This window comes from Manacus candei, unplaced genomic scaffold, assembly GCF_025592945.1.
Source record: "Manacus candei isolate 608988 ecotype Guabito, Panama unplaced genomic scaffold, ASM2559294v1 h1tg000037l, whole genome shotgun sequence".
NCBI lineage: Eukaryota > Metazoa > Chordata > Aves > Passeriformes > Pipridae > Manacus > Manacus candei.
This window is the reverse complement of record NW_026138085.1, coordinates 635,512-661,001: the sequence shown is the minus strand read 5'-3', so window position 1 is coordinate 661,001 and position 25,490 is coordinate 635,512. Positions and strand designations below refer to the sequence as shown.

Genomic DNA, 25,490 nt, shown 5'->3' with positions numbered 1-25,490 from the left:
CGCGTGCGACGTCAGCGCCGCGCGCCGGGGGGAGCGGGCACCGACCGCGCCCGGAGCCGCCGGGCCCGCACGGCAGCGCCCGGCACCCGCCCCGGCCCGCCCCGCCGCACCGCGCCCCGGCCCCGCCGGCCCCGCCGCCGCACAGAAGATGGCGGACGACCCCAGCGCCGCCGACCGCAACGTGGAGATCTGGAAGATCAAGAAGCTCATCAAGAGCCTGGAGGCGGCGCGCGGGTGAGCGCCGGGCCCGGGGCCGCCCCCCCCGCAGCGCTGGGGGGGGCCCGGCCCGAGAGCGGGGCCGCGGCCGGGGCGCTGCCCGGGCCCGAGCGGGGACGCGGCGGGGCAGCGCCGGGCCGGGCCCTTTGTGCGGCCCTTGGGGGGGCCGTGCGGGGCGGGGGGGAGCGGGACCGCGCTCCCCGCACGGGAGGGGCCGCGGCTGCCCCGGGCGGGGCGGCCCCGCACCCGCTCCCCTGCTTCTGCCCCCGCACTCCGGGCGGGCGAGGCCCCTCCGCCCCGCGGGCCGGCTCCGGTGCGTGTCCCGACCGGGACCCTGGGCCCGGTGCGGCCCCCATTCCCGGCCCGGCCGGCCGGCCGTGCCAGCTGGCACCGCGGGCGGGCGGATTCCAGCCGGAGGAGACGCTCCCGTACCCCCCGTGCAGCCTTGGGCTGTTCCCAAGGGGCCAGCTGGGCCAGGGAAGGAGCGGGGCGAGGGCAGGGAGCGGGGGCTGAGGCAGCGCTGACTCGAGTGCTTCTCTTACTGACACTCACTTGATCTGTCTCACCCCTTCCAGGGAAGGGCTCGGTTCCATTCCCCTGAAAGCAACCTTTTCCAAAGTTTGGGTAGCGTTAAATTTCAGGTCTCTAATCCCACTTATATCCTCCTGGCACTTTGATTTCTTTTTTTCCCACCAGAAGTAAAATTGCTGGTTGTTCCTGCAGCTGCCTTATGTCAAAAGTGCCTGTTTGGGTGGGTAATTCGACAGTGGTCGGTTACATTGGTCAAGGACCCACTTGGGCTCGAGGAATTGTGAGATCTCGAGGTTCTGGGGCTGTAAAATAGCAAAGGAAGTGTGTCTCGGGATATACTTTCATAAAATAAAAATGAAAGGTTACTCCTTGGCCAGCCCAGTGGCTCCAGTTTCCACAGGCTCACCTGAGCAGGTGTCTCTGTACCTGGGGCACCACTGGCAGTGTTCTGTGCCCCGCAGAAGCCTTGGGACAGGCTTCTTCACAGAGGCCTTCACAGAGGCCCAGCTGCCTTCTGCCATTTCCTCAGTGCCGGGGTTTGTTCTGTGTGGAGCCGGGTGGGGAATCATTGAGCTGAAAACTAACCCAGGCAGCAGGGGAACTTGAGCCACAGGTCTCTCTAAATATATTTTTCCCTGATATATGATGCAGCTGTGCAGGGCTGGGGCTGTGGGAGAAGGGAGTGGGGAGCCTGGGCTGCCCTTCCCTGTGGCAGAGTGGACTTTGGCTGCCAGAGCTGATCACTGGGCTGTGCCTTTGAACAGCACAGGTTGTGCCCACAGGGGTCCCAGCAAACACAGAGCTGCTGCCTGGAAGTACAGAGGGCTTGAGAAGCCACGGGCACCCACTGCAGCCTGTGAAATAGGTGTCTGTAACAGCACTGGGGGAGGCTGGGGGGGAGTTGGGAAGTGTAGACTTGGCATTTTGGGTCTCCCTGATTAGGAATGTGCCTGCCTCTAGTATTGTTTGGGATAGGAGAAGGTTAAGGTATGGGAGAACTCCTGGCAGAGGGGAGGCTGAAGGGCAGTGGCTGTTGGGGATATCAGCTTCCTGGGGCCACAGCCCAGGTGCCTTCCCTGGTCCCCATCAGTGACCCCTGGCACACCTGCTTTGTGGTAAAGGTGCCATGGGCACGGTCAGATCCGTGTGGGGAGGTTTAGCTGAGCCCCCTGGATCCTGCACCTCTCTTAGGTGTGGTGATCCTGCTGTTCCTTGGTTAAATATGTGCCAAACCACCACCTGAGGAAGGCGCTGATGGCAGCAGTTCTTAGGCTGCTTGTGTGGGAATGCGTGTCGTGCTTCCAGGGAGCCCTGGCTAAAATTAGTCTAGTTTGGGTCCAGTAAGGAGAAGAGATGCTGCAAGTTGTGCCAGCTGCCCTGCACAGGAGGTGTGAGCAGTGGAACAGGCTTTTCCGGCCTTTGGGAGAGTCGCTTCCTCTTCCTGTGGAGTAGGAAGACCTGTTCTGGGGTGGGTTAGGGGGCACAGCCTTTGAACAGGGTGATGTGGAGGGCCAAGGACTCCTTGGCGTCTCCACCTTCCCTTACTCATGTCCTCCTAATAGTGACCCAGCAGAGTGTCCCAGTTTCATGTGCTGGTTGTTCCTGCAGTGGATCAAAGGGACAGGAAATGGAGGAAGCTGGAGTTAGACATTCCGTTGGCATGTGGTGGTTGGGGCACCTCTGCTCTTATCCAGCTGTTTTGGGAAAATCCCAGTGAAGTCTGCAGGATGTTAACAAAATGTGAAGTGGGCAGGAGAGCAAGGAAGTGCTTTTATGGAGTGTGGGATAGATGAGGGAAGGGGCAGTGCTTGGTCAGAGCACTGAGGGGGAAGATTGGAGCTTCAGCTTTACCAGCTGGTCAGCTGGAGGCCAGCGAGGTGGGACTGCCTCAGACTTTGAGGTAACACTCTGGTGGGAATGCCCTGGATTGTTTTCCCAGCCCTGCTAAGGAAAGCAGGCTCTTTCAGTGATGTCTATAGAAAGAATCTGTCAAGTCAAAATAATGAGAAACAATTTTTAACCCCCCAACCCCTGCTCAAAGCCCTGTCTCTGCTGGCAGGACTAGAAGGAGCTGGTATCTGTGACTTGCTTCCTAAACCAGAAGTGTGTCTTATCTGCTCCCAGCTCTTTCAAAGTTTGACTTGCAAATTGTCTGACCCTGTACAAAGTTAATGAGTTGATGTTTGTGATTTGGGGAGGTGGGAGGGAAGTAGCTGGGTCCCTGCAGAGATGTGTGAGGGACAGCACTGAGATCCAAGTTCAGCACTGCAGGCAATTAACCTTCCTGGCCAGAAGAAGATGAGGTGAAAGGCTGGTCATGAGCCAGTTATGGCCTTGAAAGAAGTCCAGCCTTGTCATTCATCTCTGAGAGCTTGGAGTGCTCAGACTTTCATCAGACATCTCTGCTTCTCCCCTACACAGGGATTCATTCTGCTTTCAGTCCATAGGCAGGTTTTGTGGAACAGATTTGGTGAAACACTGTGCCCTCAGAAGTTGCAGCTGTGTCTTCCCAGGTGGAGGTTGCAGCAGCCCAAGTAGAAGCAGTATTAGCCACTGTTTTCCCCTTGTCCTCTCTCAGGGCTTTTCTGCTGTTGCTTCATGCAGTTTTCCAGTGTCAGTGCTAAACTGACAATCCCTCTTTGTTCCTTTGGTCTCTGCAGTTCTGAATAGTTAGCTGGGCTATGGGCAGGGTTTTTTGCTAATCTAAGCTGTAAATGCTTGGCAAAATCAAGTATCAGCAACAACAAGCAGTCTCTTTGCTAGGAGAGGACCTGGGGTGTCACATCTGAACTGTGTTTGGAAAACTTCAGGTCTTAGAAACAGGGGCTTTCTTTGTGGAATCAGAAATGGTACTGACACCTTCAGAACAGGTGGGCATCCTGACCCCAGATGAGCGTGCAGGAGGTGCTGGTGCAGCGTGTGGATCTCCCTTCCAGTGGTAAAACCTTCAGGAACCCGTTCCCTGGAGACATCTCCTGCACCTGAACTTGCTCAGAGCAGTAGCCCTTGATTACTTCACTGAAACCAGGAAAGAGGAGGCAAAAAGCAGGGTGTCTCTGAAGGCTCTGCCTGCAAACACAACAGAGGCTGACAAACTGTGTGTGGAAGAGTATTTTTTCCAAATTAGGTGTTTTGGAAGGTGGGAGGAACAGGGCAAATGCAGAAACTAGGTCTGAACAAGTAACTTATTCTGGTTGTAACTGGAAGAAATGTTTCCAAGCAGGAGAATGGTGAAATGGCAAGAGAAAGAGAAGTTTTGGTGTCTCCAAAGCTGTGGGAAAGCAAAGTAATGCTGTTTCCTGCCTGGGTTTGGATTCTGCCAGGTTGAGACTTGCATCTACTATGTGGGAGAAACCAAATGTGAGAGATATAAAAAGTCACCAGGAAGGACAGAGGGCTGAAAATACATGGGAATTCCTGCAAAGTGAAATGTAGTTCTGCTTGAGGGTGGACAAGCTTGTGTGTTTTTTGGACATAAAAGATTTGCCCAACTTGCTTTGCCCAGAAAGCATCATTTGCAGGTGGATTCTCCTGCAGTCCATCTGGAGTCTTGCTGGTCCTGATGGAAAGGGCCCAACCTTGAAATTAGCCACACAGTGCTGCTGTTTCCCAGCCTTGTGCAACAGGGACAGGAGGCTGTGCTTCTGCACACCCTCCTCTGGGGTGCCCTGGGATGGTGTCGTTTTGTGACCAGGCAAGCTGGCAAGACTGAGACCTGTCTGGTGATTCTGGAGAACAAACAGGATAGTCTTGACCTGTTCCACCGATGGGCCTTTCCAAAAGCGGCCCGAGAGCCCACCTTGCTGTGAGTTAACACCACAGCACCAGCATTGGGGGGTAACTGGGGCCAGTGACAGCCATGTCCTGTGCTGGTTTGCCTTGTTCCCAGTTTCGTTTGAACAAAAGCCTGGGAAACTGCTGGTGCTGGGGTTCTCTTGTGCTGCACTGGTGAGCTGGATTTCCCCCCTGGATTAGGCAAAGCAAATTCTCAGTCACTCCTGGGAGCACCTGCAGCACTTGCCTTTGGATGGATTGTCCTGCTGGTGGCAAGTGCTGTGCAGCTTCATGGTGCTGAAGGTGCAGCTGTGCTGGAATGACTTGGACTGCAGAATAGTTGATGTTCAACTCAGATGTGGATTCTCCTCCTGCTCCATCCCAGGCGCAGCACCCTGGGTGCAGGGATGTACTCTTGGTTCAGTGTAACACCACCACCGGGTCCAGGCAGGTATCAGTGCAGCTGTCTTGGCTTAAAGGGATGTCATGTACCAGGAGGAGCATTTGGTGTGGGATTTCATCCCTGTGACTGGCTTCTGGCTGCACTGCCAGAGATGTGTTGATCCAGATGCTCCCTCCCCTGCTCCCAGGCTGGCAGGAGATCTTTTCTTTATCAGGATGTGCTTGTTGTTGTGGCTGTGCCTCAGGTCTGGGCTCTCTTGATATAGGATCTGTTTCTGCAGAGCTGGAGATTTCACCTTAGGACAGGGAGTGTGATGGAGACCTTGCTGGGTGAGCTGGTCCATCTGGGAAGGTGCTACTTGGCTTTCCAAGTGGTGCTGTGTGGTGGTATGTTAAGCTAGTGCCAGTCATGGCATAGCCTTGAGGGTCTCTCCACTGCAAACTGGTGTCTCCAGTGGACCTCTCTTTTAGGAAAGTCTTGCTTCAGCTGGAATTTGGACTGGGCCAGCGCTGGGGTAACCTGCTGTTTGTCACACTGCTGGGAATGTGGGACAGATGTGGGGCAAGGACGGGAAGAGGAGGGTCTGCAGAGTGGCATGTGGAATTTATCTTTACTGACAGTGAGTTTTCTGCTTTGACTTTATGATCTGCCATTACAGTGTGGAATGTTTAGGGAAGAGGTGGTGATTTAAGGTCTTACCTAAGCCAGATTGCTTCCTCAAGGTGGTGCTTTCTCAGCCTGCTTCTGTCAAGGGAGTTCCTGAAGGAGGTAAAGGTTATCATTAATACTGTGCCTTTTGCTTCTGGTAGTGTGAGGAGAGGGAGATGTTTGCAGAGAGGGTGGAATAGAAATTGTCCCAGGCAGAAGGGACAGCTGAGGGCTGTGGCAGCTGAGCAGGCAGGATGTGCAGCAGCTGCTTCCACGCTGTTTCCCTGCTCTGACTGGTGGAGTCTCTCCAGGCTGCCAGTCTCCATAGTGCTGGGTTGGAAGCTGAATATGCATTTCATGTGAGCAGGGCTGGTCACACCTCTCAGGACCAAGGCAGTGTCTCTTGTGTTTCAGTGGTGCTGAGGGTGGGTGGTCTGAGAAAGCCACCCCGTTCCTGTGCCAGGTGAGAAGGCAGCTGGAGCCAGGGAGAATGGCCAAGGGGTTGTTGACGTCCTGCTGGTTGCCTGTGTCTAATTGTTGTAAAACATTTCCTGGGCTCTCACCTGCCTGCTCTACCTGTTCCTTTTGAATTACAGCAGCAATTAGGAAGTGCTGTTTGGAGAGAACTTGCCAGTGAGTGGCTGAAAAGAACCCGAGCTGGGAGAGCAGCTCCACGTCAGAACTCAGCAAGTGTTTGACAGCCCTGGGTCCTTCAGCAGCCTGGTACCTCTTTACAACTGTGTGAATCATTAGTGAGCAGTGTGATTCATGCACAGATCATCATTCACATCGAGCTAATGAATGAGCCCCTGAGGAATGACGTGGTAGGAGATGGGAGCAAGCATCTCAAAAGAGGACAGACTTTTTTGGCTTGGTGGCAATGATTTGTTTTCCCCCCTGTTAGCCACCTATTCCCATGTAGATCTGAGGCATTAACATCTTAATAAGCAAATCTGGATTTGTTGTTTCAGTCCCTCAGTGTACATCTTGTACCCAAATGGCCCATTAGCATAATGCAACAAGTCTTTTAAACTTGGAGCATTAATAATTGGAGAGGGAGGAGGGAGAGCAGGGGAGCAGTGGCAAAACTGAGCCTCCCAGTGAGTCACAAATGTCTGAAGTGCAGAAATGTCTGTTCCACTTACCAGTAATTGGGTATCCGGGCTTTCCACATGAGGTCAGATGCAGCCAATAGGGCCTATTCCAAATGTGGCCCTGCAATTATGTTTCGTGGTGTGTTTCCTTAAATCCAAGGATTTCAGGGGGGCATTGATTCACCTTGTCTGTGGGGTGTGCAGGATCTGCTTGTGCTGATTCAGTGCTCCTAGCAGTAGGGGATGAGGTTGGGCTCTGCTCCTGGAGCTGCACGAGTGATTTTGGGATCTGGGTGCTGGTGGTGGCCTGAGCAGCAGCCACAGTGTTGGAGCTGCTCCAGTTGGGGATGGGGGGATTGGGAACATGGAGCTGCCTCTGTTGACCTCTGGGCAGGTGGTGCATGGTGGACCAGTGGGCAAGGGCTCACTGTTACCTGCTCCTGTGCACCCTCAGACACATGATAGCTGGCCAGGCTGTGCTGTGGAGCAGTAGGAGTCCGTGACCTGATTCTTCCCTCACCTCCATGCTGTCCCCGGGGAGGGAGGCCAGTGGAGCTCAGGAGGCAGGTCCTGGCAGCAGGCCAGGCTGGGGGGAAGCACTGCCTCACCTGACCCTTGGTGAGCACCAGCCAGGCCTGCCTCTGCTCCTGCTGGAGCAGCCATTTGCTGCCTCCCTGTGGGAAGCTTTCCCTGGCTGCTGGAGCAGAGCACTGAGGGAATCAGACTTGCTTCTCTCTTGGGTTCTGCCTTGGTGCTTCTCTTTGTAGCTGGCACTCAGTAAGCTTGGTGGCATCTAGGGGTTTTTCCTCTCTGAGAAGATCAGTGGGTTAGGGTACAAGGCCAGGATACCTTTCCAGGACAGTCTTAATGTTTGTCTTCAAGCTCCTCTGGCTCTTTCTATCCAGTCTGCCAGCATTAACAGAAAATGGTGTATGAGATTCCTGTCTTGGGCTCTGCAAGGACTACAGCAGGAGAGCTTGGCATTGTATGAGCCATGGGGGAGCAGCTGCATGGTCTCATGCTGTGCAGCTAAATGGTTTTCCTTTGTCCAGGGTTGAGGTGGCATTTACAGACTGATGAAGGAATTTGGTATCTGGGGTGTTTCCTCAGTTCAGAGGAGGGGGGCTCAATTTCTCCAGTTAATGCTTGTGCTGAAAAGGATTCCTGAGGAAAGAATGGCTTGGTCTCCTGACTCTGCAGTCCCCTCCTCATACCCACCCTGCCCCCATCTTGTGCTCTTTCTTTGCTTCGGAGGCGTCACTCGATCCAAAGAGGTGAACTCTTAATTTTGCTTGGGAACTGGACTCTTCGTTATCTTCATACCCTTCTTTGGATGACTTGGAAACCTTTGAGGAACAACTTGTGTTGGTGTTGCCTTTTAGTAGATGATCCAGAGTCCTGTGCAAGCTGTGGTGAAATGCAGAGCACCACTGAGGTGCGGGTTGTGAGGTTCTTGCTGAAATTGTGCTGTAGGAAGTTCTGCCAACAGTGTGGCTTTTGGCTCAACTCCACATTAAACTTGAGTGGAGCTCTGGTAGGTCCCACTCTGAGCTCACCAGTGCTGTGTGCTCTGTCTGGGTGTCTGTGCAACACTTGTCTCCTGCTGAGCTGTGCTCTGAGCCCGTTGCCTGAGCAGGGATGGGAGTTCGTGTTTCTGATGGAGACATCACAAAGCTGTTGCCTCCAAGCAGCAGTTAGGTTGAGGCATGTTGGCTGTGTTTGTTGCAGAGCAGTCAGCTGATATTTTCACAAGCAATGCATCCTTTGGCTTCCAGGTGACATTGCCTCTGAAACACTGGGAGGGATCTCAGACTCCTGAGAGTCCCTGCTCTTTCCTAGCAGGCTGACAGGATTTCCAGGAAAAGTTGTGCAGCTTTTGCATCTGCTGTCGTCTCTGGATTTGGCATCTCAAGTGGACTTGAGCCACTTTCTATTTGATGAAGGCTTTGTCTTATTAAAAGACATTAAGTTTTAAAGGGCACAGCTGTGACCTGTTTATGTCTTCACAGCCATAATTTATAAGTTGTGAGAGCATGTGCTTCCCTATGGCAAGGTCAGAGCTGTTGCCTACAGGGCAGGGATGGATCGGGAGTGTCCGATGGCCTGTGTGTTGTAAGAGAACCCAAACCAGCAATTTTGTATTCTCCTATACCAAAGGACACTTACTTTTTATAGCACTCCATTCAACATCTCTGCTCAGATATAGGATCAAAAAATATTTTTTACTTACATCACTGATTCTGTGGACTGTGCCCTCGACTTTGGTGAAGCATCACGTGCCTGCAGTGCTGGGGATGTTTGTTCAGAAGCAGTTCCGCCCTTGGACCTGTGGCATGTGCCTGATGGAGTTCTGCCTTGGATTACATGGATATTGCTGGCAGCTGTCTTGCAGCTGGCTGTGGATGTGTCAGTGATGGAACTGGTTTAGCCATCGTCTGACTTGGGTGGTCTTGGCTGTCCAGGCAGCTTGGGCTTCTGGGAATATATTGTGCCTGCCCAGTAACTGAGTTCCCTCTGGATGGAGACCAGCAGAGGTTACCTGGGGAAGGTAACATTGCTTGGAGCACGGTGTGGCAACAGTTGTTTCATGGAAAGCTTCCTAGCTGTGGAATGTGGTTAGGATCACGTTATCTGAAAGCTGTTTGCTCTGTGTTCCTGCCAGGCCTCACGCTGCTCTTGGTTCCTGGGGAAAGCAAGATGCTCGTGAAGCTGTGCCCTGTAAAAATAGGCTCATTTTGAGTCCTAGAGAATGACTGGCCTCCCATGCCTCTGTATCCCCACATTACACAGTGTGCTATCACACAGTGTAAAATGTTTCATTGTGGAACAGCTACAGCTCAGCTGCTGTTTGTCAGGTCTCTGATACCACAGGGCAGGCCACTCGCTGCTATTTATATAGCACGTCTGTGAAATTACTGCTCTCCTGTGCCAGCAAATATCCCAAATTGCAGGAGACAGGTTGACTGTTCCTTCTCACACTTCTGGCTGTGGCTGCTCTTGTCTGCCAAGTTGAGGGGAGCTGTGGCTGGTGCTGCTGGTTTGGTTTGTGTGGCATGTTCAGGTCACCATTTCACTGACACAACACTGTAAGGTAGTGGGAGCCTTTTACAATACCATTTCTAGTTTCAGCTGAAAGCCTAGGGGTCTGCTCAGCTGTTCCTTCTGATGGGCATGGGAGTAGAAACCAAACCTCTGCAGGTGAGGATGGACAACCAGAGCAGGAGGCTCCTGTGCCAGCTGTAATGGAGCACTCGTGGCAGCTCATCTCTAACATGGGGCACTGCCCACTTTGGGCACTTGCCATCTGCTGACAGAAACACAGAATGTGCTGAGTTGAAGGGACCCACAAGGACCATCCAGTCCAACCCCTGGCCCTGCACAGGCCCAGCCCCAAGAGTCACCCCCTGTGCCCCAGAGGATCAGCCAAACCCTCCTGCAGCTCTGGCAGCCTTGGGGCTGTGCCCACTGCCCTGGGGAGCCTGAGCAGTGCCCAACCAGCCTCTGGGGGAAGAACCTTTTGCTGAGATCCATCCTGAGCCTGCCCTGACACAGCTCCAGCCATTCCCTGGCTGCTGTCCCTGGTCCCCCCAGAGCAGAGCTCAGTCCCTGCCCCTCCTCTGCCCCTGCCCAGGCAGTTGAACTGCACTGAGGTCTCCCCTCAGTCTCCTCTGCTCCAGCTGAACACACCAAGTGCCCTCAGTGTCCTCACACGGCTTCAAATCAAGGCCCTTCCCCATCTCTGTTGCCTCCTTTGGGCACTCTCTAATGGCTCAATATCTTCCTTATATTGTGGTGCCCAAAACTGCCCTAGCATTGCAGGTGGGGCTGCCCCAGTGCAGTGGATGATCCTCTGGGGCACAGGGGGTGACTCCTGGGGATGGACCTGTGCAGGGCCAGGAGTTGGACTGGATGATCCTTGTGGGTCCCTTCCAGCTCAGCATGTTCTGTGATTCTGTGGTTCCTCTTAGGCAGTGCAGGAGGACCTTGCAGGGAAAACAAGCTCCTTGGATGCTGTAGTGCCTGCTTGCAGGCAGAGTGGCAAGACTTTTCCCTTCAGCTTTTTGGGCCTATGTCAGCAGGGATTCAGCGCTGCCCACGCTGCCACTCGCTGTGATAACTTGTTAACGCTTGCTCTGAGGTCTCTCTGTCTGGGAAAGCTGTTTGTTTTGTGAAATTCCTTTATTAACGTCAAAGTTTTAATGATAAGAACAGACTGTCCTATACACAAAACTTGATTTTCTAAAGAACTTACTGTCTTGGGAGAGCAAAATATGCTTGTTCTTACTTCCCCTTTTTTCCCCAAACAACTCTCTGCCAGGCTGTAGGAGAAAGTTGGAGCCTACCTGCAGTGCTTTAGGAAAAGTTGGAGGCTGGATCCTCGTGTTCTATCCCAGAGATACCTAGTGCTGCTCATTCCAGGCAGTGATAAATCTGAGCTAATTGCCAGTTCCTGGCAGGGCTGGCGCAGTGAGCAGTACCCACAGTGCCAGGCAGCACAGGGCTTCTGCCTTCCCAGAGCTGGCACTTAACTGCCCCCGTGGTTCTTACAGTGTGTGGGCTGGTGCCCTTGGTGCCCCTGATTGTTTTCCCCTCCCCAGTCCCACGTGCAGTGGCACATGTTGTACTGGCCTGTGTCTGGGATGCCCTTTCCTGCAGAGCAAACATCCCGGAGCATCACGTCCTTGGATTACAATGGCAGCTCTTTGGCTGCTGTGCAGGCACTCCTTAGCCCAGAATAGGGACAGCAACTGTCTGGAGCTGCTGCCATCTCCCTGGCTCAGTTCTGTCGGAAAGCATTAGCTTCCAGCTGCTCTGGCAGAGCTTGGCTGGCTGTCCTAAACCAGGGGGAAACCTTAGCAGTGCTGTGAAACTGGGATTGTGCTGAGCAGGATATAATCTGGAACTGGGTCCGTCCTTCCTTCAGGAGCACTGGGGGTGATCCAGGGAAGAAGCAGCTCATTCCATGCTGGATCCCAGGTGCCAGTGTGAGCACTGCCCTTAATCTGGATTGGATACTCAGTTCACCACCGTACCAGGTGTGTGGGGCCAGGCTGGGAACATCCCCTGTGCCTCACACTCAGCAGAGCCCCCTGGGTTCAGGGTCTGCTCTCTGGAAAGACCCATTTTGGGAGGCCTGAGGATGATTCAGGGGAAATATCTGACTCATTCCCAGGTAAATGCACTGCTGAACCTGGTGGCAACTCATCTCCCAGCTGCCAGGGGGACAGGATGGGATTTGCAGAAATACCTGTCGTCTTGTTGAGGCTGCAAAGACCCCGAGGAGACCTGGAAATTGTCTTCCTCTGCAGAATAACCTACTTTTTTTCTGAGTGTTTTTGAACAACAGCTTTCTTAGAAACTCATTGCTGCGTTTTGTCTTACTGTGGTGAGTTCAGCAGATGCAACCACAGGGTTTTTTAGACCTTGCCATCCTGCAGGAAGGTCAGAAGGCACAAGCTTGCTTGGAGAGGGGAAAAATGCCCTTCCATGGTAGGGATAGCAAGGTGTTAGTGGTGTGTGAGGGAGTTCTGCAGCCATCCTGATTCCTGTTGCCCATCTGCTTCAGCTGGTGTCTTGCTGGTCTCAACCACTCTGGGATGTTTAATGTTTAGTCCTGACCTTCTGCTTGTTGGAGCAAGAGGGAGACAAGCAGGGGGTGCTGGCTGTCCCCTCAGTTACCTGGCTGCCTAGTGAGCCGCTGGGCTGGGTGGCTGGGCTGTGCCCAGTGGGCAGTGGCAGCAGCAGCACATGGCAGGGGCTCCCCCCTTGGGTGTCCAGGGACACTGGTGACATGCTGGCTGGCTCCTGGTGCTCTGGGCTTCCAGCAGCCTGGGATGCCACGGTGTGCTCGGGCTGCTGCTGCTCCCGTGGCAAGCTGCACACCAGCTGTGTCACTGGATTCTGCAGGAATTGGTTAGAGCCAAAAATAGCTTTGGCTCTGGAGTGGTGAAAGCATGCCAAAGCCAAGAAGTGCACTTGATGTTGGTAGTGGAAGGTGCTTTTGGATATAAATCCAGGCTGGAATTTGCTGAAGGGTTAGACCAAGCACAGTGCTGTGCTGTGTTGAACTAGTTTGAGATTTAAGTGAGGGGGAGGGAGTGCAGCATCTGAGAGACCCTTCTGGTTTGTTTGTTTGCAGTAATAAATCACGAGGGCTTGTGAAGGCCACTGTGTCACCTTGGGCAGGGTGTTCCCAAGGGCCAGGGATGTGTCTCTGCTCTGTAGTTAAGGTGCTGTGTGTGGTACAAATAACCCCCAGTCTGATCCCGTGGGTGCTCAGTTCTGGGGCAGTGGAACACAGCATGGGGCCATGGCTGGGATCTGAGGGCTGCCTTGCATTTAAAAACTGAAGGTAGCTTTACAAGGCTTTTTTACTGAAGGATTGATCTTGGGAGGGCATACCCAGCCTTCCTTCTTGCTGTTCACAAAGCTGGAGAAGGGGCTGGAGCACCAGGAGCAGCTGATGAGGGGTCTTAGCCTGGAGAAAATGAGGTTCTGGGGGGACCTTCTGGCTCTGCAACTCCCTGACAGGAAATGTAGGTGTCGGGGCTCTTCTCCCAGGCAGCCAGTGACATGACTCTGTCTGCTCTTTCCCCTCTGTCCTCAATTCAGGAAAAATTGTATGAAATCTCTTCCTAGCAGGAGAGCCAGGGAGCACCCACCTGCCACGCTGGGATGCCCTTAGTTAATGCAGGAGGTTGTGATAGTCTAATCTCTGGGAAGTCTGAGACTTTCTTTGTTCAGAGGAAGAGATGAGTGCTACTTTCAGGGAAGTTAGGAAGAGTTGCTTTCATTCTGATCAGCCTCTTCCTCAAAGGAGCCTGCTGGGGATGATAGGCCATTATCTCTCCCCTAAGGCTGGTGGCATTCTCTGGGGTAGCCAACTGCTTTAATTGAGCAGGATCTGGAGTGTTCTTGGCTGGTGTGACCTGGAAGCCTGAGAGCTGTCAGCATGGCTCAAAGCTCCTTCTGGGAATAACACGGGCAAGTGTCTCTGTGACTTTCTTGATTAGTGTGTATGGGGATCTTGGATATTAAAACCAATTAGTTGTCTTTAAGGTCGGGGACTTATTTGACCTACCAGCATCTGTTTCAACTTGGCCTGGATTGAAGATCTTTGGGAGAGGGCTGCCCAACTTCTGTAAAGAGGCTAATGAAGTGATGCTTTTTAAAGCACTTCCCTGCTGCCTCTGTAGCCCAAACACTTCAGGCAGGACATTAGTGCGTGACAGTCTGGAACAGCAGCAGGCAGGGGCTGTGTTAGTCTTCTCCTCCCCTAAGAAATGTAAAGAGCAAAACCCCATTTTTTTGATGTCTGAAAAGCACTTTGTTGGTTCTCTGACTCAGAATCCTGAGAAGAGGTTTTTTCACAGAGCTTAGCTGGTTTGCCCTTGAGAGAGGGCTGGAGGATATGATGAGGTATTTGATTTTTTTGCCATTACTCTAATGGGAAGCATGAGGTCTGGGTTAAATTTGAGACAATGCAGAAGCAGCACTTCAGACATCTGAGATACTTCAATGGCAAATGGGAGGTACCTGCTGGAAGGCAGATAGGAACTTCCCCAATTTTCCTTCTGGCTTTGGATGGATTTGAACCATGAGGCGGCTTTGGGGATTAAGACCTCTGCAGGATCCATCCCAAAGCCATAGGAGAAATCAATGTCAAACTTAGTTATTTTCATGTAATTTAAGCCTTTTCTGTGATTTGTGGGGTCTTATCTCCTGACTCCATGCCTGGGGTTGGTGCTTGTGAACCAGCAGTCATGTACTTAAGCACAGTTCAGTTAAAGCAGCTGCCAGAGCTGGGGAGATGCTCTGGAGAGCAGAGTGCTAGTGGGGAAATACAAAAGGCTGACTGAGGCAAAGGGATCCTTCCAGTTTTGTTTTCTGTATTAATCTGAGGAAAACAAAGTGTTAAAACAGCACTTGGGCTGCTGGGTGCTCCAGCTGTCTAAGAACAAATGGAATGGTCCTTAAAGTATGTGGCTGCACTGTTTTAAATAATCTCTGCTGGGAGCTGCTTCCCTGCCTTCAGCTCCCAGCCCTTAGCCTGCACGGGTGTTCTTTTTTTCCCAGAGTAGCATCCCAGGTTTAACAAGCAGCTTTTGGAGGACGTGCTTGGTAGTGGCAAACCTGAACACTGGGTTATGGAGTCAAATCCTCTGAAGAGCCTGTTTTATTTTCTTTACTGTCCCATTATTGTCCAGCAGAAGGGGAATTACACCGGTAGCAGTGAAGAAGCATCCTTGGCAGGGCGGGAGGGATGGGAGACAATGGCATGTGTGGAATATCGTGTGGGTACACTTGTTGCTTTGGTGGCTGGCTGCTCACAACCCTCTCTTTTCCCTTCTCAGCAATGGTACCAGCATGATATCACTGATCATTCCCCCCAAAGACCAGATCTCGCGAGTGGCGAAAATGCTGGCGGACGAGTTTGGCACTGCCTCCAACATTAAGTCTCGAGTGAATCGCCTTTCAGTACTGGGAGCCATTACATCTGTACAGCAAAGACTGAAACTCTATAACAAAGGTAACTTCTAGCTTGTATGGATGCTGGCACACTTCCCTTTCTTGGAAGCAGCCTTAAGTTCCTGCACTATGCAGTTTTCTGCTAATCAAATCTGTTGGCCTGTGCTGCTGTTTTGCACTGATATTCCAGGTATGTTGCCCTTGGATGGCTACTACAGGGGTGGACTTTGGGACTAGAATAGTGTGGTGGTCCTTGTCTTTAATAAGCAGGCTCATGATTCTGTCCTTAGCAGTGCTGATTCTGCTAAACTTGGCCAGATTTAGGAGCTATTTATTCCACAATAGTTCATTTGCATTAAAGTGATTTTGCATCAAGCAAAAACTTCTGTGTGCCTTATGCACTGTGCAGCTGCCATCATTTGGGAGGGAACAGACCCAGACCATCTAAAATGAGCACTGAAAGAGTTCATCATTATTGCCTTTACACTGGCATGTGGCCTTCCTTGGGATGGTCAGTCTGTAAATCACTGTAAGAGCAGTAGGAGAGCTCCATGGGGCTCTTCAGCCTTTCTCTGGGTCCTGTGAGTTTGCAAGCTCCTGGGTTTAACAGATCGTTGTAGGCATAGGTGCACTAAATGAGTTTGTTTTCCATTGTAGAGCTCTGGGAGGGAATGAGGTGGGGAAAGGGAAACTTAAAGATTTGGGAACTTTAATTTCAACTTTGCCATAAGTCTCAAGGTCTAGCAGTTAGTTTGTGATGGGTGCAGCTTGCCATGTTTCTTAGTAAACTAAAACTGCATTGTGTCGTTTATAGTACCTCCAAATGGTCTGGTTGTTTACTGTGGAACAATTGTGACAGAAGAAGGAAAAGAGAAGAAGGTCAACATTGACTTTGAACCTTTCAAACCAATCAATACGTCGTTGTATTTGTGTGACAACAAATTCCACACAGAGGTAAGAATTCTCCTGTTGCAGCAGCCAAAGTCAGCCTGCTTTGCTGGGCTGCCTGGGCCCACCTGGGTGTGCTGAGCCTGTGGAACAGCAGGCTTCTGGGAGCACGTACTCTGGGGAGGGCTTGTGACTGGCCACAAATGTGTGATGTTTGCTGAAGGGAGTTGAGACACTGCCAGCTCCTGCCACACTGATGTCATGGCCCAGCCCGTGACTGCTGAGTTGGTGTCACCCACAAACATAAGCTCCTCTCTGTAACTGGAGGCAGAGAGCTTTCTTTCTTTTTAACTGCAGAGGCCCATAGATCTTATTCCAAGCCAGGCCTTAAAGTACTGCCAAGATAATTATCAGTGTTGCCAGTCTTGATATCAGATGTGTTAACTGAGACCCTTGATGGAGAACTGGCATGTGCCTCATCTGTCTGGGATAAAGTGAGATTATTTTTATCCAACATCTAATTAAGTTAAATGAATGGTTTGAGGCATATTTAAAGTAATGTGGATTATAGCAGTCAGTTTGTTGCCTCTGTTTTGGCTCTGGCAGGTGCAGAGGTCTCAGTGTTTGCAGTACGATTCCCCCCACGTCCAGGGTGTTCACCACAGTAGATGTGTGGGCTGAGACTTAATTGCCAGTTGTCAAACCCATGTGACATGGGCTTGAGAGGCCCTTCAGTGAGGTAGTTCTGCTTGTTTGCTTGGGTTTTTGGAGATCCAGTCCATTACTGGCTTTCTAAGGGTAGAATTACAGGAAGGAACAGGTGAGGTACATCCCTGATATTCTGTGTCCCCACAAATGATGAAATCCCAACACATCTTTGGCCTACCAGCAATACAAACCTGTGCACAGGTTTAGAGTTCTGCTGAGTCTGTGTGTCCACAGGCAAGTGAAAGCAAGAGGTAGATAAGAGAATTCAGGAGAGAGCCAGGGAGGTGTTTGTCCCTGCCATTGTTGGCAGTGGGACAGGGGTGGGTTTCCTTCTGCCCTGTCAGGAGAGGGATTAATGTGGTGTCCTCTGCTGAGTATATTGCCTCAGGGCACTGACTCAATCCAAAAGTGTCCAGCAGGCTGTTCCCAGGAGGCAGCTCCAAGTACACTGGTGCTGGTGTGTGGCACTGCTCAGGCAGAGCGTGGCAGTGACCTGAGAGGACTCTGGTCCTTGCTGCTCCAGATGGTGTGATTGCTGACAGGCCCTCCCTCTGGGGCTGTGTGCTCTCCCCTTGGGAGTAGGGGATTATTTTACTTCTGCAGAATCAGATGGAGCTGTAAAGCCTGCTGTGTGATGTGAGCACCGAATTCTGGGCTTTGTCCATCTCTTTGGTTGTAGAGCAATGCCTTTAACCCCATGGTTCCTCCAGCATGTACCCTGAGCTAACAGACAGGGCTGCTGGCTCTGTGCACTCACAGATTTCCTAGGAAATCTGGAGAAGGGGATGTGAAGGAGCAGGGAAAGGAGGTGATCTTCACCTTCAGGCTAAAGCTGCAAAGAGGAAACTCAGTCCAGGCTGCAGGAACAGAACAAAAGCAATAGTCTCTTTTTGGTGCTTGATAGGTCAAACAGTGGAATTGCTGACAGAGGGGAGACTGGGGGAATCACTGATCACTGGATACTGTATTGAAATAAGAGGGAATCAAGACCATCAGAGCCGCAGTCATCTGCTGCCTGGCAAGAGTTATCTGATAAGAATTCCTCTGGATGTTTTATTGCCTGTGTGAAACCAAAGCACCTCCCCGAGGGGATCAGAGCCCGATGGGTCTGAGGGGCAGAGCTTACAATGACTTATTTTGATACCTTGGCTGGAGCATTCATTCCAGTCACACGATTTGCTTGGCTCTGTCCCAGTTGCAATGTAATATGCCACTTCCTCCTCTCATTCATCCCACTGCTGGGGAATTAATACAGAATATTTATTTTGGCCAGGGGATTCCATTAAACCTTAGTGCCTGGTTCTTTGAAGCTCAAAAGCTGTAGCTTGGTTTGTGGATTTTGGAAGAGGATGACTGATGGTTTTTATCCTTTCAGTTCAGCCCAGTAATCAGGCAGGCATGCTAAAGGGCCTGTGCAGTAAACCAGCACCATCACTTTCAGTATTAAACTGGGGACTTAAAGCAATCTGGAGTTTGACAAGTTCTCCATCCTGCTGATGTGGGTTTGCCAGTTAGAAAGAGGATTCTGGCTATTAGTTTTTTGGGGCATGTATAAATGAGAAGGAGTGTGTGTGCTGGATGTTTCCACCTGCTCAGGTGGCCCTTGAGGGAGCAGTAGCTGACAGATTCCCTTGAAATGGGAATTTAGGGTGGGGTGCTTGGGATGTCCCACACCACCAGAGAAGCAAGGCTGGGCAGGAAGGTGGGCAAAAGTAACTCAAACCCCTTGATGCTGTGCAGTGCTTTAGTTGTTGGTCAACTTAAATGACCTTATGGGATGAATTCAGCTACCTCCTTTACAGGGAGGAAAATGGAAGGATAACTTCATTTTGCAGCAAATGTTACTGCTGTCTTCTCCATAAGCAGTTATGCACAGAACAACTATTGCTGCTGTGACTTGTGTTCTGTAAGGCTGAATCTGCCACAGACACTATAGATTTAATCATTCTGCCTGTGGGGCTTGAAGTCAGCAGGTGCAGCAGCCCAGTAGTTGTGGTAGAGGTGAGTTGAGAGGCTGTGTCAGTGCTTTGGAGTGCAAAAATGAACTGACAGTCAACTGAACAAGTTCTGCTTTCCTGGCTGGAGTGCTGGGAAAATGACTCTTCCAGCTGTGCCAGCCAGGGAGGTGCTGCAGCCTTGTAGGTGTGATCATTTCCCTTCTCACCTCCCTGAGCCCATCTCTGGGGCTGTGCTATCACACGTGCCCGTGACCTCAGGTGAGGAACTGGCAAGGCTGTGAAATAGTGATCAAAATTAAACTCGAGTTTCCTTTATGCTCTTGACAGTGTTGCATGAGATTGGATTGTATATGGAAGGAATCCTTCCCTGTGAGGGTGGGGAGGCCCTGGCACAGGTTGCCCAGAGAAGCTGTGGCTGCCCCATCCCTGGAATTGTCCAAGGCCAGGTTGGAAGGAGCTTGGAGCAGCTTGGGCTAGTGGAAGGTGTCCCTGCCCATGGCAGGGGGTGGAATGAGATGATCTTTAAAGTCCCTTCCAACCCAAACCATTCTGCAGTGGGCTGGAATAGTCACAGCTCCTGAATCTGCTGGTCTTCCTGTAGTTTATTTGTAAAACAAACAGCAATGACCACCTACAGAACTAAAACTGTTTGAGCTGTGCTGTCTGTGGTGACCTGTCTGAGCCAGGGTCCCTCACCCCCTGTGCTCAGTGACACCTCTGCTCTGTTCCAGGCCCTCACGGCGCTGCTCTCCGACGACAGCAAGTTTGGCTTTATTGTAATAGATGGGAGTGGGGCACTCTTTGGAACCCTGCAAGGAAACACACGAGAAGTCCTGCACAAATTCACTGTGGATCTTCCAAAGAAGCATGGTAACACACTAGTCTGCCTCTAGACTGTCTGCAGCAGCATGTCCTGGGGTGGGATGTGGGGGTGGAAGCAGGGAACTTGGCCTGTAGGGGTTTAGCTCTATTCAAGTCTTTACTTCCTTGGAATCTGACAGCAAAGCCTCTAGTCTGAACCTTCTGTCAGAATTAATGAATCATGGTAATATGCAGCTGATCCTAAAAGTGGCACTTTTTATTTCTTGGTGCATTTGACCCTTTACTTGGTTTTGGGGCAGTTTTAATGAAATGTTAGTAGCACAGGTAGTAATCCCACTCGGTTTAAAGTTTGCATCCCGTGGTGTTGTGTGCAAACATCAGTGAAGAGCAGGAAGTTGTTCCCTGCAAGAAGCACAGAAGCCTCATGGAGCAAGGAGAATTTGAGTTCCACTCTATAATGCTCTGTGGTAGTCAGGCACTGACTGTTAGGTATTCCTGGCCTACTGTCCTGTGGAGAGTGGGATGAGTCAAAATGAAACAGAAATGTGTCCCACAGTAAGGTTGTGCAGCAGGGGCTGCTGGGCTCACTGCAGCAGTGCACCAAAGGAAATGCAGAACGTGCACAGATGTTCAGTTTCTATAGAGAGTTGTGAGTCTGTATAGAAAGAAATCACCATATTTTCCTCTATGGGATATGTGGAGAAAAATCTCTTGCTGTGAATGGACTCTCTTTGTTCACTGCCTGTGCCGTGAGTGTCACGACTTGGCTTGTGGCAGACTGCCTCAGCTGCCCTTGGCTTTGGTTCCTGAGGGCCTGGTTGGGCCCATGTTCTGACAGCCCTCCTGGAGTGCAGTGGTGCCCAGGCTGGCTCAGCCCTCTCGTGCAGGTCGGGGAGGTCAGTCCGCCCTGCGCTTCGCTCGCCTGCGGATGGAGAAGCGGCACAACTACGTGCGCAAGGTGGCCGAGACGGCCGTGCAGCTCTTCATCTCCGGGGACAAGGTCAACGTGGCCGGGCTCGTCCTGGCTGGCTCAGCTGATTTCAAAACTGAACTCAGTCAGTCTGACATGTTTGATCAGGTGAGTGACCTTTCCTGAGCAGAGCTCCCCTGTTGAAGCTGTTGGTGGTAACATGGTAACATCGACAGTAGCTCTGAGATGCTTCTCGGGAGGGGTGTAACTTGTGTCTGAAGTGACTGGATCAGAACTAAAAGTGTGGGGTATCCAAAGAGCTCTCCCTTTCCTAATCCCTCCTTGCAGGAGATCTCCTTTTCTTAAAACAGTACCAGTAAGAAATCTGTCCTCCCTGGTTTGGAAATAGCAGTCATGTTCTTTGTCTTCCTAAATCTAAAGTAGAAGCTTTATAGGAATTAAACTCCAATAAACCAAATCTTAGTGTTCCTGTTGCCTGAAAATTGTGGTTCAATATTGTGCATTCAGAGGTCCCTCTGACTCAGAGCTTGTGCTTGCAAGTGAAGCCCAGTAGATGAATGCAGTGACTCTTGCCAGGCCTGTACTCTCGTGGTGGGATGAAGGAATCTGATGGCCCTGCTCTGGAATAGATTTAATTTTTCCTGTCTCCTCTTTCCCTTGTTTAGCGGTTGCAATCCAAAGTGCTCAAACTAGTTGACATTTCATATGGAGGAGAAAATGGGTTCAATCAAGCGATTGAATTGTCAACTGAGGTCCTCTCCAATGTGAAATTCATCCAAGAGAAAAAACTAATAGGTAAGTGCTGCACGTGCAGCCTCCTCCTGAGCCAGACACGTGTGACTGAATATGCTGGTCATGCTTCCAACCTCCTGGTAGTGCCTTTGGGCTGCCCCAGCCCTGCCATGGTGGCTGAGAGTGTGACTTGTGATCCTTTCTGGTACCTGGGCACCTCAAATACTGGGGGGGATGTTTGTTTATTTTTTTTCTCCCCATCTTCTTTAGCCTTCTCCAGCCTTTCACCAGAGATTGCCTTAGTTCCAGGCCTTCTGGTGACAGTTTCTTCTTCTTGCATTCAAATGAAGCTTGTTTCAAGCTGTGTGTGGTGGGATGAGTGCTGGTGACAGTCTCTTTCTTTGTGCCCTGGCTGCAGGACGATACTTCGATGAGATCAGTCAGGACACGGGGAAGTACTGCTTTGGTGTGGAAGATACACTAAAAGCTTTGGAAATGGGAGCAGTAGAGATACTGATAGTCTATGAAAACCTGGATATAATGAGATATGTCCTGCACTGCCAAGGCACGGAGGGTAGGTGGCGCTTTGGGAGACCGGGTCCTTGAGGGTTTGACACCTGAACTGTGTCACGGGGAGAGGTCACTCTGGAGGAGCTCCCTGAGGAGATCTGATCACAGGGAGGTTGTGTGGGCAGGTCACGGACCTGCAGCTTCCCAGCTCCGGGGGAAAATCCTGTAACAAGCAGGATTCCCCTGCAGAGAGGGAATTGCAGTGCCAGGGTGGCAGTTTGTCACAGGGCCAGCCTGGAACCTGCCTTCCAGCTGTGAAAGTGTGACGCCAGAGGGGAGGCTGATGTGACCCTTAGGGCCAAAAACACCATTCTCACTGACTGCAGACAAACCCTGTGCCCACAGCAGGGCCTCTCCCTATTCTGGTGTTGGCACTACAGCTGTTCCCTGCTCCCTCCTTGGTTGCTGGGAGAGCTTCAGCTGGAAAGGAAGGCAGTGCCAGTGAGCAGACCCTCTGAGCTGTAATTGCTGGCTGTGCTCAGTCTCTTGCTGCCTTTAACCTGCATCTGGTACTTTTATCCAACCTAATACTATTTTTTTTTCTTGCTTCTCAGAGGAGAAGATCCTGTATTTGACACCAGAACAAGAGAAGGATAAATCCCACTTCACAGATAAGGAGGTATTCCAGCTTTGGGGCTTGTGGGTTTATTCTCAGTTACTGCAGGGCTCTGGACATCTGGGCTTAGTTTGGCACAAGCACATGAGCATGGTGACCTTCTGGCACTCATGTGAGACTTCAAGGCAGTAACCTGTGGCTCTTCTGTTCACCTCCAGTGTAACCCCTGGACTTGCTTTTCTCCAGTCTTCCCTGCTGCCAGTTCCAAGGCTGTGTAAATGGGCTGAGGTGACAGGCAGTACAGGGGCTTTGGCCACGTTCAGACCCTCTGTATCTGCATGGATCAGTGCTGTCAGTGTTTCATTTTATAGCACCAGGAGCCTTCTGCTTGAGCCAGCACTGTCTGACACAGTTGTGTCAGGAATGCCTTCCACCACGAAGCTTCCTGTGGAGCATTAAGGCTGCTGTCCTTAGGAATGACAGAACCGTGGTGATTTTTAAGCCAAAGCCAACTTTTGGTGTGAATTTTCTCAATACCAAACAGACAGTGACCAGGACAGTTTTTATTATTCATTTCTCCCTTCCAATGTCTCCACAGACTGGGCAGGAACACGAACTGATAGAAAGTATGCCCCTCCTGGAGTGGTTTGCAAACAACTACAAGAAATTTGGAGCAACATTGGAAATTGTTACAGACAAATCACAAGAAGGATCCCAATTTGTGAAAGGATTTGGAGGAATTGGAGGTAAATTGCAAGAGAAAAATGTGGGGGTGGGGGTTTAGTGGTTGATTTGATAGTCTGGTACCAACAGTGGGATTAGTCTTAGTCCTGTCAGTCATGAAACTGGTTCAAGAAGAACTGGTGTTCACCAGGGATGTCCAGGTGAACTCATTCCATGTGCAGCAGGATGATGATGCCTGGTGGGCAGCTGTCACTGTCCAGCTGTGTTCCTCAGTCCCTCTGTCCTCCAGAGTGCTCAGAGGGGGGGCTGCCCTCCTTTCCAGCTGGGCATGTCAGGAGGGCCCTGAGCTGCCTCACTGTGTCTCTGCAGTGCCCTGTGTGCAGGGGGGTCTGACAAACCCCAGCCCAGCTCCTGGGGCAGTTGGATCCCTCACTCAGCTCTCAGACCTTCCCTGTACTTGGCTCCCTGGTCTTGTGTTTCTTGTCAAAGTGAAAGTGTTTTTAGCCCAACTTCATGGAGCAATGAGGCCCTGGGAGGCTTTAGTCCTTCTCCTGAGCTCAGTGACCAGGATCAGCAGAGGTGCAGGTGTATCCTGTGCTTCAGGCTGACAAAAATCATTGGCAGGGTAGGGCACAACCACCTGCCACACTCCATGTTCTGCCCAGGCCAGGGATTCCAGGACAGAGCTGGGACTGCTTTGCTGCTAAGCCAGCTCTGCCTCTGGTTGTGCTTGGCTTGATGGATGTGAACCAGGGATGAATGTATTGGAAACAGGAACTTCTAGGCCCAGAGAACCAATCAGAAGGAAACAAGCTTGGATTCTCTGGCTACATAAGGAGCAACAGGTTTCTAAGTGTTCAGGTTTGTAATTCCAGGAGTCCTTAATTTCCTGCCAGATCCAGCCTCTTCACATGGTGGGATCCTCTTTGCTCCCAGGCCTGGTAGACTGGAAGGGAAATACTCCTTGAAAATAGCCTTCACCTCAATAAATGGGATAAGGCTTCCCAGAACCCTGGATTGGTGTTTAGGGTGGGAAGAGTCCAGGAATACAACCACTAAATCCTGCTTTTCCTGCACTGTAAAAGTAACCTCAGTGCCAGCTGCCCTCTGGATTTAACTGACAGGCCTCTGTCAGAGCAGTTACATTGGAACAAGTGATCTGCTTCTGGTATTTTTTGGAAATATAACCCTAAAAGAAATATTTGGAAGAAAATCCTTCCCTATGAGGGTGGGGAGGCCCTGGCCCAGGTTGCCCAGAGAAGCTGTGGCTGCCCCTGGATCCCTGGAAGTGTCCAAGGCCAGGTTGGATGGGGCTTGGAGCAACCTGGGCTGGTGGAAGGTGTCCCTGCCCATGGCAGGGGGGGATGAGATGAGCTTTAAGGTCCCTCCCAACCCAAACCACTTCATAATTCTGTGATACGATTCTAGAATGGGCTCAGCTCTTCCAGGAGGAATCTGGCCTGGCTGGGCAGGTGGGCATTCCTTCCTTTTGGCCATGAGTTCCCTGTGGATTTGTCACTCCAGCTGATGTCTGCTGGCAGGGCTCAGCAGGAGCCTGAGCTGGCTGCTGAGCAGTAATTGGGAAGCTCTGGCTGTGCAACCAGGGCTCAGGAAACTGTTCAGGTGGAATTTTGAAGAAGCTAAAGCGTGTTGTCTTTGCCAGGTATCTTGCGGTACCGAGTGGACTTCCAGGGCATGGAATACCAAGGAGGAGACGATGAATTCTTTGACCTTGATGACTACTAGGTAGTCGACCTGGGTCCGGCAAAACGTGCCTCGCCCCTCCAGCATCCAACCCAAGGAGCAAACTCATGGTGGAAAACACAACAGATCCCTGCCTTAGAATTGGAACATTTCCAGAACTTGATCCACAAGCATTGGATTTAAGAAAGCAAAACCCTACACTTTGATTTGTCATAGTGTCAGTACAGCAGCAAACTACTAAGTTCCTATATGCCACTTTGGACTAATTTAAAAAAGAATCCCAGTTTTTACTTTTACTCAATGGTGAAATTGGTTGCTCTTGTATTTTATGGAAATGATTTTTTTAACCTTCATGATACATTAACTGCTGTAAACCTCTTCCTTCAAAAATTAATAGAAGTAAGATCCTACTGGTTTGTTTCTTTATACTTTGATTGGAGAAATCAATTGCTGCATTTGGCAGCGCCGTGACCCATTTACATGGCATTCTCAGCTTAGACTGCAGAAGAAATGTAACGAGGTTGGAGCCATTCTCTTCAAAAGCTTGAAGAGGCACTGACCTGAGTGCTAGTTCATAACGTGTGGCTTGCAAATTCCAATGGTTTGGGGAGGCTCACCAGCCAAACGTGCTTTAATCTGTTTGCAGAAACACTGCTCTTGTAAACTAGAAAATGCACTTCATGGATTGCAATGGAAATGCTGCTGAAGTCTCGGGCTTAATTTGGATTTGGGCAGTGCAGCCTTCAGGAATTCTATTTTTTTTTTTCAGTCTTGACAAAAATAAACATGAGATTTCAGTGAA

At 51.1% G+C, this 25,490-nt stretch overlaps 1 protein-coding gene across 1 annotated transcript; it reads left to right on the top strand.

Annotated features, from left to right (window-relative positions):
* ETF1 (eukaryotic translation termination factor 1) lies at nucleotides 1-25,490 on the top strand. Its single transcript, XM_051793811.1, has 10 exons — nucleotides 1-234; nucleotides 15,021-15,196; nucleotides 15,950-16,089; nucleotides 19,421-19,559; nucleotides 20,399-20,589; nucleotides 21,108-21,237; nucleotides 21,593-21,748; nucleotides 22,299-22,363; nucleotides 22,899-23,046; nucleotides 24,648-25,490. The coding sequence occupies exons 1-10, from the start codon at nucleotides 149-151 to the stop codon at nucleotides 24,728-24,730; spliced, it is 1,314 nt and encodes a 437-aa protein (XP_051649771.1). The 5' UTR covers nucleotides 1-148; the 3' UTR covers nucleotides 24,731-25,490.